Source organism: Pteropus medius, unplaced genomic scaffold, assembly GCF_902729225.1.
Source record: "Pteropus medius unplaced genomic scaffold, Ma_sr-lr_union100, whole genome shotgun sequence".
NCBI classification, from domain to species: domain Eukaryota; kingdom Metazoa; phylum Chordata; class Mammalia; order Chiroptera; family Pteropodidae; genus Pteropus; species Pteropus medius.
In genome coordinates, this window is record NW_024351073.1 from 1,120,847 (window position 1) to 1,143,304 (window position 22,458).

The window sequence follows — 22,458 nt, forward strand, 5'->3', positions numbered from 1 at the left end:
CAGCTTAATCACCTTTGGAATAACTTGTCTTCAGACTCCTGTGTGAAATGACACAGGGTTCTTACAATGATTCTATCATATGTCACTTGAGAACCTGGTTAGGAACTGAATGGTAACCAGAACCCAGCTGACCAATTCCTCCCGAATAAACCATAATTCTTAGTCATATAACTTTTATATAAAGGAAACCAGCAATTTATTTTAAAAGACAATATCAAGCCAACCCTGGGATCAATGGAGCATCAGTCCCTCTGTTCTTACATCTCATATGGCAAGTACTAATGTTTAATGTGGCTGCCCTGAGTCCTTCCACACTTTAAATGACCAAGTAGCCCTTATGATCTTCTTCCTGAGAGGGTAGATGGGATAAATGTCTTTGAGAAAGACTTTCAGTAAGATGGTCTTAAAAATATTTCACCTGACAGAATTACTAAAACAGACAGATCTATGCTGATGAACTTTCTACGCCGCCTAACCCTTATGTTCCTTTCAGTTATCTTTCCCACTGGAGCAATGTTTGAGTGATGAATTTGCTGTCTTCTGTCACTGAAAATAGCATCAACATTAATGCTGAGCAAAAATGGTTGGGGGAAATCTCTGGCCCTTGACTTGGTTTCATCTCGCCTTTGGGATGAAATTATTCTGGTCACTGCTGCTGTAATCCAGAGAATAATTTCTCACATGATGAGTTATACTCATCATGCATTCAGAGCAAAGCCTCTGAGGGCTTAGAGATCAAGTCAGTTAAAGAATGATGTGAATCTTTTATCAACCATCAGGCATTTTAAGAGTTGAAATCCCATAACCAAATGAAGAGTGATGGGCCATACTTCCTTTCTGGAATGGTCTCGCCTTCCATCTCTCTATAAATGGAGATAGAGACTGACAGACAATGAGATACACATAATAAGGGAATGAAAGGGTGTTTGAGATATGATAGGAAGCTAAAAATATATAACCATACACACCTACATACATATACACATACATGCTATATATATGGCATTTATAATATGTATATATGTATATTCAATATAGTCAATAAACCAGATTCTTATATGCAATATTCTTATATGTAATATATATTTTGTGTTCAATGGGTATATATATTTATTTCTCTGTGTCTCAATAATAATATTGGTGCACAATTTTAATTATGGTTAAGATGAAGCACATGCAGACAGAAACAAATCTCAATGAAATGGAATTCTCCAGCAGGTGTGCTTACCTGTTTTTGCCCACTCTCTAGATGAATTTATATTCTGGCCTCCTTCTTTTTCTCTCTTCCTATTCCTTCTCCCTTTATTTAGCCATAACATGGAACTAGAGTATAAGCTTAGTTTTTGTTTGCTTTATTCAATAAGAATCATGTCTCTTGCCATTAATTTTGAAAAAATAACTTGAATATTCCATAGTGCTTTTTATTTGCATCCATTGATATATTTCTCTATTATTCACTATCCCATAGGCAATTTAAAAATCTTAAATAAAAGTTATCATTGCAGGCAATATATAGTGTCACGTGGGTACTAGAATAATTGGGGGTGGGGGATCATTTCATAAATTATATAAATGTCTAACCGTTGTGCTGTATACCTGAAACTAATATTAATTTTTAAAAAAATCGTAATGGATGAGATGGGTTAAACAGTAGATTAGACACAACGTATAAGGGGATTCATAAATTGAAGGTATAACAGTTAATTACCCAGAATTTATAACAGAGAAAGCAAGAAATGGAAAATATGAAAGGAAAAGAATAGCAGGCAGAATAAGGTATAATAGCATAACTAGAGTTTCAGAATGAGAAGAAGAGAGAATGAGGGAAGAGTCATATTGAGAGGGGTGATGCTTCTAAACTTTCCGTAATTAAGGGACATAGGACTCTTAAAATTCAGGAAGCATAACCAATCTCAAGCAAGTTAAATTCAAAATAAATGCAAACTTAGGCATAACATAATGTAATAGAGTGTTAATGGCAAAACAGATCTTAACAAAAATCACAGAAGGACTCAGGGGTCAGAAAAGTGGTGGTGATGAAAGCTTAATAAAGAATATGTGGTAACTAGATGGTAAAAATGGGGGAGGAATAAGTACTCATGTAAAAAAAAGTTGTAATTGCTTCACTGTGCAAAGTGAAAAGAATTTCAGGAAGACAGTGAAAACATTAAATGATTAAAATATCATAAAATGCAAGGTGGTAATTTTAAACTCCTTTTGTTTTAAAGTCATTTTCTGTTCTGAATTTGAAGAGAAAAATTAATTGTTCCACTATTTATCAGTATGACATTTTTGATTAACATTATTGACCTTTGCCCAGTCAGAATAGCTGTGGACATTTCCAAAATATTCATCCCTGTGCCACATTAGAGGGACACTCAGGTTGAGGGGCTCAGTGCTACAGCATTAAACAACTCTTCGTCAATGTGGATAGAGGTCAGGCAGCAAGCTATAGGATATACTGAGGGAAGAAAAATCTTGTGTAGAAATTCACTGATAAAGCCTTGATATTTTAATCATTGTCTGACCAACACCATGGTTGGTTGATGAGACACCATAGCTCATAAGAGGGATTGTTCATTCAAATCTTCAAAGATTCTCCTCTAATCCTCAGGAGATGAAATTAACTAAGCTTATGGTTAATTAATTATGTTATAATTAATGAATTAGACAAATAAAATGTAATTTTCACTTACAGATAATAAAAACCAAATGAAAGAATAAGAAAAGATGGGGGTTATATGCCGTAGAAGCATTAAATTCTTAACATATCCTAAACATTTGACTGACCCACTTATAAGAACAATACTACCAGGAAAAAAATGACTCGTATTTATTCAGCCTGATCAAAATAGCCGTCTTTTTTTTTTTAAGTTCAAGATACAAGATAAACATGAGGACTTCAAATTAAGAATTTTTGACATCCAACTTATAATGTATCTCTTTAAATGTGTCAAACTATTGAAAAAACTATTGAGAAAACTGAAGTGGGCAGACCCCACCCGCATCTACTTAGCCTCCTTTCTCGGTGATCTCTGCCTTTAGGTTTCAGTTTCAGCATCACACTAAACTCTGCCTCAAGCTCTAAACATACTCTTCCCCGCCTATTGTTACCTGCAGACCTAAATATCATCAGTATTTGATAAATTGCTTTAAGGCTTAAGAGCTGATAGTAAGAGCTCTCTTCTGTGCTTGTGTTTTGCAAGGCAACTTTTAACTAAACATCAAAAAAACTGAATTCTAATTTTGATATTTCAGGTAGCAGGTCAGGTGGCTTGGGAAGCAGTTAAGAAAAATGAAATATTGATTCTCCTCAAGTCACCCCAGATAGGAGTACCAACTCAGCCTACAAGTAGCCAGACCTATTTCCCTGTACTCAGTCCCACTCAATCCCTGACATCTGCATAGATTTTTGAAATCACTGAGAATAATGGCAAGCATTGTGGAGGGAAAGAGTGATTCAGATGTCAAAATCTCCAACAAATAATGCTTGGAAGTTTGGTAAAAGGCAAGAACGATGTATCAGAACTGGGTGACCTGAGCCTCAGAGCATCAGGGCTTTTGCAAGACATAAAACTGTGGAGAACTTTTTGCAAGACATAAAACTGTGGAGAAGCATCACTGGGAAACTGGGACGATGTCAGCAACCCCAGCTCCCACACCTGAAGGGACTGGGAATGAGGCAGTACCAACTTTCCTCGGTGACAACTGGAAAGACTAGTACAAGCTTAAATAATAATAAGGAGAGCGAGAGAACAGTCAGTGAGGATGTTGAAAAGTAGAGTTCATAGGTCAAAAGTCAGAATTTCTGAGAGCAAAACAAAAGGGTTTGGGAGGTAGAGGTGGAGTAAGCAACTGAGCCAGGGAGAGGAAGCCTGAATAAATATGAGGATGAGTGTTCAGGGAAGGAGAGATGACCAATAAGATTTAAGTTTAGGTGACGAACAGCGGAAAAAGTGGAGTGAACTGAGGTCTCACAGAATCACCTGTGACCCGGAAAGAAGGTCTTACAGTGAAGCTTCAAAAACAGAGTATATGTTTCTCTCTTAATCTGCAAGGCTGTACAGTGGCAGTGGCCAGTAGGATATGCAAGCTTTGAGGTTCATTGTGTGTAGGCAACAGGCAAGGCCAATATGATATCCTGGAATGGGCCACAGTGACCCCACATGTGTTTCCTAGGGCCAGTGTTGAAGGGAAAGATGGCAGGGATTCATAAATACCTCTTGCGTTCGCAATTGTCTCAGGGTCTGTGAAGACTGAATCTGTAGGTAAGAACTGTCATTCATTAACACTTATAAGAATTAGACAAAATGGTGGCTGATACAGAGCATCTGTAGCTTCCCAAATGCTTATAGCCTCTTCTTTTCTTCTCTGAATTGTCAATGATGCATTCTCAGGGCTTTTTGTTTGTATTCCATTTCCTAGGTTTAACAGAGAAACAAATGAGAAATTGTGTTCGGATTGAAACAAAGAAACGCATTGCATTTTTTACAAAAAAATCCGTGAAAGAAGAGTGTACCACTAATAAGATGTCAGAGAAATATGAAGGTAACAGTACTCTCTCTTAGCAGCTTACCCAGTGTGTCCTGAGGCTGATGGTAATTCAAGTACCACATTGCACATGACTGTGTTATCTCCGACTTTCATTTATTTCATTTATCTATCACAGAGCCTTACATGTGGTGAAGAGCGCAAATAAAATATCATTTGTATCACTTAAAAGGGTTAAGGTTTTCTTATTTTATACTTAGGTTGTTTAATTTAATTAACATTGATCCTTCCCTTAGGCTGAACTCAATATTAGACATTGTGATGTAAAAAGCTTACAAAGTAATGATATATATAAACCGCCATTCAAAATACAGACTGGTAAGAGTCTAAGAACATTAGGTAAAGAAGGCTCAGGCAACCAAGCCAGAAACCCTAGTGTTATCTTTGACTTCTCTCTCTTTCTAGCCTCCACAGCCAATAAGTAATCACTCTACCTTCTTAATATTTCTCCAAGTTATCCCCATTTCTTCACTTGCGTCGGCACATCCTCCATTCATTATTTCCAACCTGGATTACTACAGAAGCCTCCTAACTGGCTCCTGGCCTCTAGTCTTGCATTTTTCCAATCTTTTCTACATATTTTCTGTGAGAGAAATGTTCTTCAAGGCAAATCTTATCATGAAACTCATAGGCCTTAAACATGTTGTGGTTTCACAAAGCCTTAAAGATAAGTTCCTGCCTCTCTTTCTCTGCCTAGTTAAACTGTTTGTAGTCTCCTAAAAAAGTCATGTTCTCTCCTGTGCCTTTCCATTTTAAATAATTCCTTCCTCTGTGTAATTCCTTTCTCATTCTCTTACTTCTGACTGATTGCTACTCATTCTGCTCAGAACAAAAGAAAACAAAATCACAGAAACCTCTAAAATACAAACCTTATATTCTCATGGGGAGACAGATAAGGAATAAGTAAAAATATAACATTTACTATAATAATGAATAGATAATTTAAAATATCAAAGCATGTAGATGGTCTACACACAGATTCCCATGTTAAGCATGAGCAAAATGAGAACTGGTTTGACAGCTACGCATTCATATTTTAGCAAAAAAAGAAAGAGGAGCAAATAGAACAGCATGCAAAACAGACAAACACCTAATAATAGAAACCAAAGAATGGATAAAGATTATTTAACAGTTTTTCATAAAATAGAATAATTTAATAAGTATGTGAACTTAATAAGTCAAAAGCTCGGAAACAAAAAAGATTAAATATAAGAACTAATTGAAAAGAGAGATACCAAAGCTAAGATACAAAGGCAAACAAACATTGAAAAAGATCATTATAGTTGTAAATAAATTAAGCACTGCAGGGACAGAATATAATTGCTGTATTTCAAGGACACTGATTCCCATATATTAAATTATATTTGTCAATGCATTTCCATTAGAGTTTCTTTAATAATTGTTAATATCTGAATCTTTTCTCTGTATTCATTATAAATTACTTTAAATCTTTCCTACATATAATTAATTTTATTAATTTTATTTTCAGATGATTATATTTTGTCACTGTCAATTGGTATATGATATATTGGCAGATACTAATTTCTCTCCTATTTTTGTATGAAAAATAAATACCAAAACCTCTAAAATTTTCTTTAAAAATTTTCTGTTTTATTTTATGTGCTTCACTTAGAAAAGAATCATACTACTTTTCGTAGGGAGAGTATTTTACCCATTGTTCTAATCATTCTAGACTATCTTATGGTAGGGGCATGGCTAATCCTTACTGGCACTGCAGAATACACATCAAATTAATGGCATTAACTACCACCCATATCACGAGACTCTGTTTCATTTAATTTTATTTCTTACCACAATTTCCTATTGCTCTATTCCTATTCATGTCAAAGACACCATTAGTTAAGAGGGATCGTTTTGAAAATTTACATAAAAATCTATGCTGTGTATATTAAATGTCATTGCCCCTAAAGAAAAATTGGGCCAACTCTTAACTGGAGGTTTAATTCTTTTTTCCTTTGATAAGTTGTGCTTTTACTCCTGTCTTTAAGTTTAAAGGCATTCTGTCAACTTTTTTCTGTGATTGGAAGTCTTCAGCCTGGCAGTCAACTGATTGGATATCAGAAGCCATGTGGTTTATATTATCCCAGGGGACCAAGACATATACGAATATGCATATCAAAAGTGGAGGTTTGGCATCAGAAAGTGGGAAGCAGTGTAGTCAGGACTTGGGCTGCATTTGCATTCCAGCTCCCCCTACCCCACTTTAGTAACCATGTGTTCCAGGCCAAATCACTTCTAGCTTTAATGTCCATGTTTATAACAATACCTGCTTCTCGGGGCTATTGTGAGAATTACGTAAGATAATGTGTGCAAAGTGCCTGGCACATACGAGCAGCTTAAAAAACGGTAGCTGTTCGCACTATCATTACCATTTCTATTATTAAACTCCCTGTAGGGATGAGGAGTAGTGTTCTCTTGCTTTCCATTTAGCTTACTTAATGGAGCTACGTGACTGTACCATTTACTTCTCCCTCCTGTGCAAATAGGCTTATCTTTAAAGGTTGAATGTGCAATAAAATTAAATGAGTAATTCTTTTTGAAACACCTTGCAGGTTCGTTTTTGCAGGGATCAGAGAAATCCATCTCCTTCGTTAAAGGTGGAAGGAGCGAGTATGCAGCGGCTCTGGCGTGGAAGAAAGAGGCCTCTGATCCGGAGGAAAAGGTCTTTTCTGAGTGGTTAAAATCGGTGAAGGATAATCCTGCTGTGATTGACTTTGAGGTAAGATTATAAAGTGTTATGGGTAAGAGAGCTAAAGTAGTTCTCTAGCGGCCCAAAGGAATTGTCATGCAGTTCTTTTTTCATTTCCTTCTCAGATGATAAAGGAAATGTCTTTCTCTAGTGTGCTTGCACAGTGCACCTTCTTTTAAAATGTTACGTTACACATCTGTGGCTTTTGCTATTCAAACAAGCATTCTCTAGCATAGTGTTTAAAATTTCCAGCATGCATAAAACATCAGGAAAGGGAATTTAGTGAATAAGACTGCTCAAACTTGCCTTGAGTGGTACTCTCCATCTCCCTTTGTATATAAAAAATTTGATTTCTGTATTTTTTTTTTCAACTCTTTATTTTATGGACACTCCTAAATCTTCATTTATAGCTCTACGGAATAAATGGGATTTTAGATCTGTTTGGCTTTCTGTTTCTATCACCTTTAATTCAATTTTCCAAGTTATATTTGTTGTAATTACATTAAAAGTATGTATTTATTATTATTATTATTATTATTATTATTATTATTGTTATTTTGTTATTATTTATGGAATACTTTGCCCACATATCGATCTTATGCATTTAGAACTAGTTTTGCCTAAAACATAACCACATTTGTAAAAGCCCTCTAACAAGCTCTTCTGCTCATTTCATTTAAACGAAGATGAAGGAGTTCAATCATTATGAATGTAGAATAATTTACATGCAGCATGAAGATACATTGAGTTTTCCAGGTTATGGTAGGAAAATAAGATCCAGCCACTCAACTGGGCATTTGTGAGTCATACACTGAACTAAATAGTCATTCCTTTGGGTTTTAAAATATTAATATGAGCCCTGGTTTTGTGTTAGCCTCATCATTTGTTATTGTAATTCTTCTATTCATCCTGCTAGTGAGGTCATTTTTCCATTTTCTCCCACTCTACATTTTCTCCTGTGGTTCCACCAAAAGCCAATAATGTCCCTGGAAAAACATAGAACACAGAAAGCTTCTCTTCATTTTCCCTGGATTTTTCTGTTTGAGTCAAACTTAATGAGGTTTCAGCAAAGCATTTCGGAACTGCCTAACTCTAGGTCATCTATCTCAGTGCTTTGACGCATGCATTTGATGCCTAATAAATAACATATTGCAAGTCTACGTAAGCAACACCTCATGTGAGGCTTCCTTCGTAGCAGAAGTCTAGGGAAAGGAAGCTCCTGATACATCACACCTACCAGACTTTACGAACAACAGAATGCAGGCAATCTCTCAGAGAGCTTGCTCTACCCACTATAGAAGGCAAAGAAACTCCCAGGCCCTCCCTTTTCCTCCACTGGTTCATAAGCAGATATCCGATATCCTACAATAATCCATTTTAAGTGTGGGATTTTCCAGGCTTTGCCTCTCATCCCATGAGAATTGGGCAGTGATGGCAACACATGCTAAAGGGATGTGTCTGTGACTGGACCTCCTCTCTACCATTTTCTCTTAGCTTGCTCCCATCACAGACTTGGTAAGAAACATCCCCTGTGCAGTGACAAGACGGAACAACCTCAGGAAAGCTTTTCGAGAATATGCAGCCAAGTTTGACCCTTGCCAGTGTGCTCCATGTCCTAATAACGGCCGCCCCACACTCTCAGGATCTGAATGTCTGTGTGTGTGCCAGAGTGGCACCTATGGTGAGAACTGTGAGCGACGCTCTCCGGATTATAAATCTAGTAAGTATCAGTGACTTACTGTGAGGCAGGTACCTTTTCCCCTCCAGAAGTTATCCTAGGTTGGTCAATTAAAACAAACATAAAAACAAACTTCTATTAGCATCTTCCACCTTATGCCAAGTCACAAGGAAAATAAGCTTGGAGAAAGTTAGACTCTAATGTCACAAAGCCCTGGTATGAGTCTCAGCTGTGACCTACCAGCTCTATGACCTTGGGAAAGTCACCTAGCCTCTGTATGCCTCAATCTTTTCATTCATAAAATGGGGATAATGTCAGTATGTGCCCAAAGATTTTTAAAAAATATTTATATAAAGGATAACAGCATAATGCCTGTAACACAAAATAAATAAAGAAAAGAATAGAAAATGCTACAAAATAAAATTTGTGACACTGTTGTTATAAGCCTTTTATATATTGTAATATAGAATGAAGGTGGCTTTGTAATAAGGATAAATTAAGCCACAATGAAAGTTTTCATACAGGACTAAGTAATGTTCATGGTTACCTCTAATCCTCCTTAGAAAGAAGATCTGTCACGGGAGTGAGAGTATATTCTATTACCTTTAAAAACAAAATTTGATATATATTCTATTCAGAAGTTTATATTTATATGTATATGCATGCATATACGCATGTGTGGGATATGTTGCAGATAATAAAAAATGATTCATAAACATTACCATTATTCAGGCTGTGGGAACAGGAAAGGGAAATCAGGCAATATGTCAGGCCCTAATTTCTTTTAATCCTCCCAATAATCCTGTGATATTCCACAAAGGATCACAAAGCTAAAAAGTGAGGAAACCAAGTTGGCCTGGCTTCAAAGCCCCAATTCTCTCAGGTACACTGTGATCAGTGGCTGAGTCTTCCTGTGTCTAGGTGCGGTAGATGGGAACTGGGGCTGCTGGTCTTCCTGGAGCTCATGCGATGCTACGTATAAGAGATCAAGAACACGAGAATGCAACAACCCTGCCCACAGTCTCGGAGGGAAACCCTGTGAGGGGCAGAAGCGGCAAGAGGAGCACTGCACATTTTCAATAATGGAGAACAAGTAAGGATGTGTAATGGGAAAGAATGGGTCATATCACCCCACTAACAGAAAGTTAAGACATTTATTATCCTACTGCTAAGTAAAGAAATAGTTAGAATTTTACCCATTCCAACGTAACACATTAGTGAGGTATTAGATTTGCTGCTATCCCTTTCTCTGTAATATTTATTTCTTTATTATATATTATATATGTGCACACATACATGAATATCTATGCATACATATATGCATATACATATACATGTAAATATATGTGTGTATATATACATATTTATGATATTATATACGCATATTTTCCTCGTTCCCTTTTAGTGGACAACCATGTATCAGTGATGATGAAGATATAAAAGAAGTAGACCTTCCTGAAGTAGAATCAGATACAGAATGTTCTCAGCCAGTTCCTCCGGAAAATGGATTTATCCGAGTAAGCATCCTGACCTTCGCTCTAGGTTTGGAGTTCAAAAAAATAGAACTTAAAACGTATGTTTTTTGTTTTTTGTTTTTTATTTAGAGTTATCGTTTTCCTTATTTAATAATCTTCTGTTGAATTAAAAAGTAAAAAAGTAATGTTTAAAAATACTTTGCCACTCTTCCATCTTGAATTCCCTAGAGATGTCTTTACACCTGGTTGTTAGACCAAAGGATGGCAGTTTCCTTGTGTTCCTTGGCACCACTAATTCGTGCGCTAATGGTACATTTATGTGAACGGAGAATGGAACTTGAGTATAATACAGGTTGGGATGACTTGTGAGAATCTACAACTGAAGTCTGACTGTTTAATTCTGAGTCCGAGCAAACTAATCCCCAATTTGATCATGTTATCAGAGAGACACACTAGTTTGGCTATAATCATAGGAAGTGTTGTGTCTGTAACATCTTATTAAGTTAGAAACCTATAGCACTCTTAACCAGTCCATACAATTTTAATATAATTAACATAAAATTAATCATTGTATCTTTTTTCATTAAGGCACAATATGTTTCTTTGATTAAAAGAAAAAACTGAATTTTTTTTTGTCAGACAGGTCTGTGGCTTTAGATATAAACTTTTAAGAGACATATAGTATTTAAAATTGATTACAGAAGCCATACTCCTTAATCAATTTTACCTTTCTTTTTTTAAAATTTACCTTTCTTAAACTCACTAAAGTCTTAATTAATCATTTTTCAACTGTATCATATTTATGAACAAAGATCAACAACCTATTCATCAAGGCTAGCAAATAAATATCCATGGAATGTAGTCTGAGCTAATGTTCTTCCCTATTCATTTGTCTTCTGCAAGGTACCACGCTTAAAGGTTTTAAAGGGAAGAAATACCTTGGAGGGAGGTAATGTCAATTGTCTTTACTCTAGAACAGAGATTCTCAAATTCTGAATGCTCTGGAGGGCTTGCTCTGACTCACTCTCAGAGTTTGATTCAGTAGGTGTTGGATGAAATGACCTTACCTAATAAGTTCTCAGATAATACTGATGTTGCTAGTTCAGAAGAGCCACAATTAAGGAACAAAATCTTTAAAACAGGGGTCAGCAAACTATGACGCACAGGCCAAATCTGATCTGCCATCTGTTTTCTTTTATTATCTTTTTTTTTTTAAATAAAGTTTTATTGGAACATGACCACACTCATGTGTTTACATCTTGCCTATGGCTGCTTAATCCAACCATGGCAGAGGTGAGTAGTTACAGTAGACACTTGTGTGGTCTGCAATTGACTACTGAGGACCTTTAAAGGACAAGTGTGCCAGTCCTTGCCCTAGAACATTATCCTCAAAATTACATTTTGTCAGATTCAGATACCTCAATAAGTTTTAATCTATGCTGCTTACAAAAACTGTTAAAATTATCAGCATTCTAATTTTAAAAACACACAAAGGGTTTAAACAATGATTCATTTTTCTATGATTCTTTTTATAAAATTAGATTTTGTTTCCATTTTCATTAGTAAACTCCTTGTCTTATTGTCTTCTTTATTAAAGGTCTACAATCTATCTGACAGTTTTTACTCAAAAGTAATACAATCTTAGTTTTCCTAAGGAGCACTTTCTGAAATGTTTAGTAGCAAAATGTCCCTCATATGGAATCAAACAGAAGCAGATATGCCCAATTGCAGGGTAAAACAATTATGTCTTTGCACATGAAGATATTTGTTCAAGGACCAAGACACAAGTTCTACTCTTATAGGCAAGTGACAGTGACTTTAGGTAAGGTTTTCTTGCTTAGTCAGTCTAGCAGCTGTGTTGGTCTAAGCTCAGAGGTTGTAACATACATTTACAGGTTATAGCTTCATAAGAGAAATGAAAGTGGAAACTTAAGGCAATAATTTATTACAGGAAGAATGCAAAGAAAAAGTTCAGCCTTTGAATAAAACATGCAGATCATTAATATTATTCATCACTTTATTTCTCTTAGAAACAAAGTCACACCCATAATAACCAATGGTAGGATATTCTTCTTCTATTCAGGAAATCAAGAATCTTCTAGGAGACAAGTTGAATTATGTGGCTGGATAATAACAAAAGTCAACTATTAAGCTTTCACCTCCCTCAAAATTCTCAACTTCAATTCTCAGAGAATAACTTTCTAGTTAATTCTCTGCATTTTTCTCGCATTCAGTAAGGAAAAAGAGTGTCGCATTACTGTCTCTCTAAGAAGAATAGTGTTTTGCATTCTTTCAGCAAAGAGTTATTAAGCCCTGTGTAAAGATTTGTGAGATGGAAATCTGGTTGTGGAGGTGCCTCTCGAATGTCGGGGAGGGACAGATAAAAGTGATTAACACTGTAAAAATAGAGCTTTGTGCAAGTTTTCCCTAGAACTTAAAGTGATGGTGCACCCCTTAAAGCTGGAGAAATGAACTGGGTTTTCATAGAGGAATTTCTATTTGAAAAGGGTCTTGAGAGAAGGGAAGAGAGAAAGTATTAAGGATAGAGAGGGAAGAGCCAGGTAAAGACCTAGAAGCATGCAAGAGAATAAATATTAAGTTCAAAGAATGGCAGGTGTTTTGTTTTGCTAGGGCATAGGGTTTATGGGAGGAGATGGCAAGAGATGAGGATGGTAACGTGGGTTAAAGCTAACATTCCAAACCAGGTAAGACCCATTTTATCTGGAAAATTATAGTAAACCACCCCTATCTCCCCAACCCTCCCCACACACAACAGCAGTTGTATTTTAATTACCCATAATTGGAAAAATATGTAATGGCCAATGGCTTAATAGGACTTGAGTGACACTTTTAAATGATTTGTAGTCAATTAGTCATAATATCAACTGGTTTTGTTTGCATACATAGAATACAGTATTTATCCAGTTTGTAACCACTACAAGATAAGCATATAGTTTTTTTGCTTGTTTGTTTGTTTTTATTCTTGAAATAGTAGGCCATCCCATATACAGTGAGGAGCAAATCTGTAAGTAAAATATATATATCTATATCAATTTAGAGAAGCATTCTGGAAGATGGATTAGAAGAAAGACCAATTAGAAAGTTGGTATGGTAAGAGACAATAAATGCCACGAACAAAGGCAGCGATGATGGCGAAGGACAGGAGAGAACTTTGAGAGATATTTGAAAGTAGAAATTGAGAGAAGAGAACTCTGTGGCTGAATGAATAGAAAGAATCCAGAATAACTTTGAGGTGTCGTATTCTTCATAGCACTAATAAGTTGCTGATTTCTGTTTGAATTCCAGAACGTAAAGAAACTGTACTCAGTTGGGGAAGATGCTGAAATTTCATGCTATACTGGATTCAAAATTGTTGGATACCAGTACTTCAGATGCTTACCAGACAGGACCTGGAGACAGCTAGATGTGGAATGCCAACGTGAGAACTGGGCAGCCATTTTGTGTGACTACTCTAAAGAAAGAATGTGTCCAAAATAAATAAATCAAAGTCACACCCTTAGATCAGTACATTTTACTATTTTTTGGTACCTCTGGTGAAAAGGTTTAGTAAAGCAGAAAATAGGATGCATCTGCTAAAATTAGATTTCAAAGTATCTTTCTATTTCAGTTCTGCCCCTGCATATTAGCCTCATACACCCAAGACTGCGAAGCATGTGCTTAAAAAGAAACCCAGGAAATCTGCTCATTGCATCTAACCACAGACATCTGTTTTGCCTAATGTACAAACTGATGCAAATTAATAAATCCCAGGAAGATGATACTAACACCGTTTATGTATCGAAAATGGGATTTTATGTAAAATGCAGTTGTCTCCTTGGAGCCCGTTCACATCCTTTGCTGAGAAGAGGATGAGTTTGTAGAGGATGAGTTTACGCCACACGGTAAAATCAAAATGAGATTCAAGCAAAGGAAATCCAAGGAGTTATTATGGGACCCCATGATGCAGAATTGAGGCCAATGTCAATAGAATGTCCTGCGTCTGTATCACCCACAATGTGGTGACTTGCTTTTGAAAAAATGAGGAGAAGAGGGATGAAGATTATTTCTTGAAAGGAAAAGTTCCCAATAATGTAATGAAAATTTGAATTATCTGGAGCTAGTTCCTTAGCAAGGGAACCTAGATAATGGGACTAAAAAGAAGGCTCTTGGAGGAACCCCAAGTTTTCTTATCAAAAGATGGCATTAAAGCAGAATGAATTCAATAAATCACACTAAAATCACTTCTTGGTATAAAATTTGCCTACATCTGGTGAGTATTCTGTTCCACTAAACATGTCTGAAATGTTTCTCTGCCTGTAGGGACACAGTGCCTGAAGCCCGTTGTACAGGAAGTCCTAAAGGTCTCACCATTTCAAGGATCATATGAAATTGGTGAATCCATTGAGCTAATCTGTCCCAAAGGCTTTGTCATTTCTGGGCCATCGACGTACACATGCACTGAGGATTCCTGGACACCGTCCATTTCAAACTCACTCACTTGTGAAAATGGTGAGTAGCAGCTCAGGATTCTGGGATCTGCTAAGTGGGTGTCCCCCGGGATTGATAGTACAGCATCTACCATGGTGCTGTTTCTTGAGTGTGTTTTGGAAGGAGAAAGCAGGTTGTGTTTCACCCTTTGCAGATGATGATGTCAGGCAGCAGATGAGAAGTTACTGTTCAAGTGGATATCTTCCAATTTTAGAGAATGAGGTCAATTTCTTTTCTAATTTAATACTTTAATATTTTGAGAGTACAAGCTCTCTCATCTAATAAAATCATAGTTAACTGAAAATTTAGGTAAAGCGAAAGGCCATAAAAAAGTAGTCCAGACTACTTTTTAATTACTTAAGCATTTCATTTGAACTTAAAACACAGAAATACACATTTATTCACTAATTTTATGATGTAGGACCAAGCTCTTATTTCCTAATGAGTCTCCTAATTTGGATTTCAAGTCTTCTTTCTCAAATAAAACTAATACAGTTTTCTCTGAACAATGATTTTTAACCCCAGGTAGTGTACTTCTTTAAAAAACACCTCCATCTAGATCTCATCCCGGATTCTGATGTCATTGAGCTGGAGAGGGCCCAGGATTTACTGTTTGTTTAAAATCTCTCCTAGCTAACCCAAATATGTGTAGAGTTGAGAGCCATTATTTTCCAGAGAGATGAAAACTTAAAGGTACTTTTGAAGCAAATTGACTATAGAATGCTCTAAATTTTTTACATATTTTTCTTCACTTTTTTACAATATTCTCATTCACAATTAATTTAAAACAAAATTTTTGCAAATCACTTTTAATTGTTCAAAAATTTCAATTTAGTTTTTATAATAATAACTCCCTTTTTCTCCTTTATTTCATCAGTTGACATACTTAATCAACTTACCCAGTTACAATAACAACTGGCATAAATAGATTTGGAACAAACACAACAGACTCTCGGTAAACCTGTAGCTTGACCGGTGGGAGCAGAAGTGTGAAGTTGTAGAAGAGAGGAAGCACAAACCTTGAAGTTCAGTGTCAGACAGGCAGCTGGTACAGAGGGACCAGAGAGTATCAGCCTGGCCAGTCAGTTAGCTGGAGGACAATTAAGAGAGTTTCTATCAATTCGTGTCTTCTAAATTTCTCAACATGCTTGTTCAAATGATGTCTCATTTTAAGTCAGAGAATCCTTAAGGCTGTATCTGAGATCAGATATGAGTAGGCCTATTTTGCTTATTTAAAAACAATCGAAAGCAACAACAATGTTTCATGTTTCACACACACACACACACACACACACACACACACACAAGACATAGAGAAGTTGCATTAGACCCAAGGCAGACAGTTTGGATCAAATAGGAACTGTGCAATAGCTCTGCTAATTCCCCACACTCTTTGCTATCTTGCTTTCTTTATCCTCCTCTTCTGGATTTTTATAATATGTGAAGGAAAGGGGAAAAGTTAATCTGTTAAACAACCTTAAAATTGATGAGGAAATCTCATGGAAATTTATAAGAACTTCAGGTTAATATTGTGGCTTAGTTCCGCTTGACTCCTGATCATATATATCAGAGGGATGGATATGTTTGGGATGCACAGGCTTCAGAAAGTTAAGATCCTTGGGGTATATTAGGCAGCATCTTCTTTATGCAAATAACAGTACACACACAGAGATAGAGATAGAGATAGAGACAGACAGAGATGAGAGAGAGAGAGAGAGAGAGAGAGAGAGACGCACGACTCTGTGTTTGGAAAAGAAATTATAATCCAAACTGAGAGATAATGAAATGTTCTACATTAAATAATGGAAATCAATATCCTATCTCTTATACTTTCTCTCTAGCAACATTGACAAAATAGATTAATGAAGGAAATCACAGAAAGAGAAAGAAAATCATCAATAAAACTAGACACTTTTAATGTGTGGGGAGCTGTAAGGTAAAGAGACTCTCAGGCCATTTATTGGCTAGGGAAAGACTTTTTATTCTTTCAATGCGAAAAAAGCAAGCTGCTGCTGCCTCCACTGTTACTTGTTTCCTTCCTCTGAGAAGCTGACACTTCCAGAGGGTCCCCTTGTTCTCAGCCCTTCAGAGACGCAAGACTCTCATTTCTGCATTGCTTACAAACTGCGCTGGGGGTGTGGGCAGCCAAGGGCCTGTTCCAGCTTCATCCCGAGCCCTCGTGAGGGAGCAAAGACTCCTTGCATGGAGTCATTGACAATTTCAAATCTGTAATGACAGAGAAATCCTCTGTGCCACTTAAAAGTTGATTCTCTTTTGAAACAATGTATGGCTTGAGGTCCCTCCCTGACCTAAGTGTGGATTTATGTACAAAGAGCAAAGAGGTATAAAAGAAACCAAAGAAAAACAATCCCATGTCAGTGGAAATAATCTTAGTGTCTGAGGCCTTCTCAGCAGCTGTAGGCCTCCATGTTCATGAAAGTTCTGGGTCAAATATCACCAGATGGAATGAGAGTCCTAACAGAGGATAACAGTAGGAAACAGAAATAGCAGTAAAGAAGAAAACCTACAGATTTTTTAAATCTTTATTTTTGCCTCTAACATAAACCTTCTTCCTTTATCAAACTTTCTGCCTGACAGGCTCGGAGGAGAAGCCATGAGCTGGGTCTCCTGTTCTGCCATCTAATGTGTCGGAATATACAGATAGCTGCCTACACCCCTCCTTTGACAACTGCTTGCTTACAGAGGCCATTGTGGCTCTGTGGATACCTGCTTAGTCAGATGCAGTTCAGGGAAGTCTGTTTCATCCGACAGGCTTCAGAGGTCAGCTCCAGCTCCTATTCAACCAGTCTAAAGGTTCTCTGAATGAGCCTTAACGGAAGCAAAGATAACCAAGGTTTCTCCCTCTGTATAATGTGCCCAAGTGTTAGTCTCTCTGCTTTAATTCCCCTTCCTCACATACACACTAGCCACTTGCTCATCTTAGCTTGAACATCATTTCCTTATGGGTCTTTCCTTACATTTCTCAGTTGGCATCTTTCTGTTATGTGATCTTCTGGAACCATGTTCCCTTTCCCCAAAATACCTATCTCAGCCTGTAAGTGTAAACCCATTACTATGATTATTTGATTAATGTCTGTTTTCCCGCTATCCTTTAGATTCATGAAGAAAGGAACCACTGCTATTTTCACTTTTTTCTTTTCCACCATAATATCCTAGTGCCTAGTATATAATGCAGGGATAAATAACTACATTTAGGTGTTGCATTTCTTCATTGATTTTTCTTATAAGAAAATCAGACTTTCGAGCCATTACTTCCCAGCAGCTATTTGCAGGATTGCTGTCACTGATATCCGAATTTTTACACGTAATAGACAATGTTTTGGTCCTCAATCTCCCTTCACCACTCAGCAACATTCAGCACTGTCGACTGTCTTCTGCACATACATCCTTTCTGTGGTTTCCAAGACACAATGACATCTTATTTAGAGTCTAGCTCTCTAGCTGTTGCCCTGTCTTTTGGGGAGGCTCCTGCCTGTGCTTGGATGTTATATGTTGGAGTTCCTCACCTGATGCTACACTCTCCTGCTGGGGAATCTCACCCATACCCATAGCTTCCATGATCCCCCATACACTAATAACAAATTTAAATCTTTAGCGCAGACTTTTCTACTGAGTTTTAGACCTGAATATCCAAATTTCTATATACCTATTTTGTTAGAAGTCTTAAAGATAACACAAATTCAACATATGCAGAGAGGAACTCTCGAGTCATCACTCTCCCCTCCCTAAAACTAACGTCTTTGAATATTTTCTATTTCAGTTAAGGTACTAATGGCTGTTTTCTTATGCAAACCAGAAACCTAAGAATCATGCTTCACAGCTCTCATATCTTATCCACAAAATGCGATAGCATCTATTTTATCTGCTAAATATGTCTCAAGTTTACCCACTTCTCTCCATTTTTCACCTTGGGGACTTTGGTCTATATTACCATCTTCCTTCACCTGAACTACTATAATAGCCTCATAGATTGTCTGCCCCTAGCCCTCTTAACCACCATGCCTCTCCATTTTCCACACAGAAGCCAGAATTAATTTCTTTTGCAAAATCTAGACCTAGTTTTGTCATACCATCCACTGCTTAAAACTCATCATACTTTCCACTGCTTATAAAGTAAGGACAAAAGTTTTCAAAAGCCTTGAAAGACCCTGCACAACCTGCCACACACCAACCTCTCTGGCCATATCTTGTTCCATGCTCTTGTTTTCATGCACTTCAATCTCACTGGTCTTCTTTCAGTTCCAGAAAAGTCACCTGCTGCCTCTCTTTTGAGCACTTTCATGCCTGATATTTCCTTTGCTTTGAATGCTTCTTTTCTTCTCTTCTCATTTTACCGTTCCCAGCCATTCTGGCTACATAAATTTTCTTGATTATATGCTTTCCCTTTAATAGCACTAATAAGAGCAGTAATTCTATTTGCATTGGTGTGTGTGTTTGATTAATGTCTGGCTGCCTCCACAAAACTATAAGCTCTGTGAGCATAGAATCTGGGTCAATTTTTGCTCAATCCGCTTTCACCAAAACGTAATGCAATGCTGGGGATACTATAGTTGCTCAATAAATATTTAAAAAACAAATGAACGGAAATTTCACAAATTCCATTTTCTTCAGTTATCTGAACTTGACAGCAATTTTAGGTAGAAAAAAATGACACCTCATGAGAGCTAGAAGGGACATTTCAGATGGAATATTTCATGTCAACTTATTTTCAAAAGCCAAAATGAATGCTCTAACTTCAGGAGGTAAATGAAAACCTTTCACCATTGCCTTTTCTCCTAGGTTGAGATTCATCGCTTAGAATCTGTATTGTACACTGTCCTTTACTCCTTTTTCTTTTCTTTCAGAGATTCTGAAAAACTTAAAGGGCCATTGTCAACTAGGACAAAAACAATTGGGATCTGAATGCATTTGCATGTCTCCGGAAGAAGACTGTAGGTGAGAGGCACTCTATGGACCGTGTGTAGAAATTGGGGAAATCAGTCTAGTGTAACCAGCTTGATAAAGAAGCTGCGCTTCTTGGAGCACAAACATGAAACGTATTAATTTTTTCACATAGCTGATACTCTTTGTGCTCGGTTGAATTCCTCCTTCCCCACTGGTTGTAAGTTTTCTAATTATCTCTCAGCCCAGTTCCCTAAGTTTGCATGGCTCTTGTTTATTAAAACAGTCTCATTTTGATGATAAAGACTTGTTTCTGTCTATTTTAAAACTTCAGACTCAATTATCTCAAAACTTACCTCTCTCTTAAGGATAAGGCTGTGACCCCAAAAGCTTGGAGTAGAGAAAGTGGTGGGAGTATGGACTTCATACACACATAGCTTTGTCAGTTTGTTCTTTCATGTAGGGGCAGAGAGATTGAAGGAGAAAGATAATATATCCTCATGTGACTGCCATGACTAGTTAGCTATCTCTTCTTTGTTGTTACAACTGCCCTTTATTTACATGAACAAGCCTAGGAGTATCAAGAGCGCTTATTCATTTAAGGACTACTTTCAGTGGAATTTAATCCAAAATAGCATTAGCTTAAGATAAAATTTTTCTTTCTCTGTCTCACAAAATAAATACAGAGATAGGCAAGCTAGGGCTGGTGTGGTGAATCTCAGTTCATGTAACACTGAGGCTGCTTCTTGCTCTCTGTTTTGCTATCCTTAAAGTTATTTCATGGTCTAAGATTGCTCTGCTGCAACAGGAAGGAAGGGAGACCAAAAACAAACACAGTCTCTCTTTTTAAAGAGAAATCCTGAAGGCCCATCATTTGCTTCCATCTCCTTAACCTTCTCATATTCACATGGCCACACATCCCTGCAAGAGAGGCTGTGAAATGCAGTTCTTTGGCTGGCTGTAAAGGCATGTGTGAGTAACAGTAGAGTACTGAGGAGAAGAGGGAATGAACACTGGGGTGAGGGGCCAGCAGGCTGTGCCCAGTTGCTATACTTTCCTTTTCACAGCGACTAGCTCTCATGTCCCTCTGTGCTTAAGATGAACGAATGCTTGTAAGGACTCATTCATTCACTCATGTAAACCCTACAGGGCCTTTGGCTGTATAATTCTACTGACATAAAACAGCCCAAAAGTGGCTCTCTCTGCTCTCCTCAGTATCCACCACAAGCTGTCCACCACACAGCTTCTTGCTGCTGGACTCCCCTCACCCGGCGGACGGCCTGCTGGAGTACTTACAACATTCATGTTGTCCGCTTAATGCAGGAAAAACTTTTCTTTATGTTTGCAATACTAAACCATGAAAATGACTGCCTTCCAAAATCATCTAAATTTCAGCTCTTCCCTGACTCTCTAGCCTCTTTCTACAGTCCTCAGTTCTCTTGTATGTGGCATTGAGGTGTTTGTGGGAGTGGCTGACCCCACAGCCTAAGTTCTCCAAACTTAGTGAGTGGCCTTTTTTCTCATCTATGGTTTCTAGTTCTTTAAACACTGGTGCACTGATTGTTAACTCTAAAATTGACATCAGAGAAGAGACTCAAATTTGGAGTAATCAAGGAGTTCTTATCCTCTCAGCAAGACAAGGGCTGTGGCCGCTGGTTCTTTCTTGGTTGCAGGATCCATCATCTACTTAGAGAGATTAAGCAAGTTACCCAAGCATAACTTAAAAGTGCATGTTAATCATAAAACAAACACACATGCAAAGCTATAATGATATATGATTCTAGTGTTGCAATTAATGAATGTTACTGAGTTCAGAAGAGGTACAGACTACCATGGGCTAGGTTGATTGAGGTTAGTTTTAAAACGTAGGCAGTAATTGAGCTAGACACAGAGAGGCAGATCGGAGAGACAATGCAATGCTGATTGAGCAGAGCATGGGATGGCAGCAAAGGAAGAATAATCTTACCAGTTTAGAAAATGATCAGTACAATTGTCAGGTGATAAAGAGAGATTAAAGAGGATGAGAAAATAATTCTAGAAAGGCAAGTTTGTTGGAGTCAAAATATGGAAGGTCTTCATTACCAGAGTTTAAGAATGTAGATTTTAATTCAAAGGCGATTGAGAGTAATACCAAGACTAGGATGAAATTTTAGAATGAGGAATCTCAGAGCATGCAAGACAAAATGAGGAACTGAGAAAAAAAAAAAAAGAAATCTGAGGAGAGGGGTAGCAAGGTGACGAAGACTGGGAAGTAAGTTAACATATTAAGTTGGCTAGATGCTATCTCTTTTATTTATTTATTTTTTCTGGTCTTCATATATAAATACTTGCTTTTCTCTCTTGGGCAGCCCTAATTCAGAAGATCTCTGTGTGTTTGATTCAGACTCCAGCCATTACTTTACTTCATCTGCTTGTAAATTTTTGGCAAAGAAGTGTTTAAATAATCAGCAACTCCATTTTCTGCATATTGGTTCCTGCCAAGATGGTCCACAGTTAGAATGGGGTCTTGAAAGGACAAAACTTTCATCCAATAGCACAAAGAGAGAATCCTGCGGCTATGACACCTGCTACGACTGGGAAAAATGTTCAGGTAAGCGCCAGTGATAACCACATACTAGAAGTGCTCTCGCTTAACCTTCATCTCAGCGAAACTT

General features: G+C 37.2%; 1 protein-coding gene across 3 annotated transcripts in view; it reads left to right on the plus strand.

The window, feature by feature from the left end:
- C6 (complement C6) overlaps positions 1–22,458 on the plus strand; it is a 53,483-nt gene that overhangs the window by 25,475 nt on the left and 5,550 nt on the right. For all 3 annotated transcript variants that reach the window (XM_039842587.1, XM_039842589.1, XM_039842588.1), the window contains 9 exons: positions 4,426–4,548; positions 7,125–7,291; positions 8,756–8,981; positions 9,861–10,032; positions 10,345–10,456; positions 13,721–13,853; positions 14,735–14,923; positions 19,768–19,858; positions 22,153–22,394. In XM_039842587.1, coding sequence (XP_039698521.1) covers positions 4,426–4,548; positions 7,125–7,291; positions 8,756–8,981; positions 9,861–10,032; positions 10,345–10,456; positions 13,721–13,853; positions 14,735–14,923; positions 19,768–19,858; positions 22,153–22,394 — 1,455 coding nt within the window. The remainder of the gene's footprint in view (positions 1–4,425; positions 4,549–7,124; positions 7,292–8,755; positions 8,982–9,860; positions 10,033–10,344; positions 10,457–13,720; positions 13,854–14,734; positions 14,924–19,767; positions 19,859–22,152; positions 22,395–22,458) is intronic.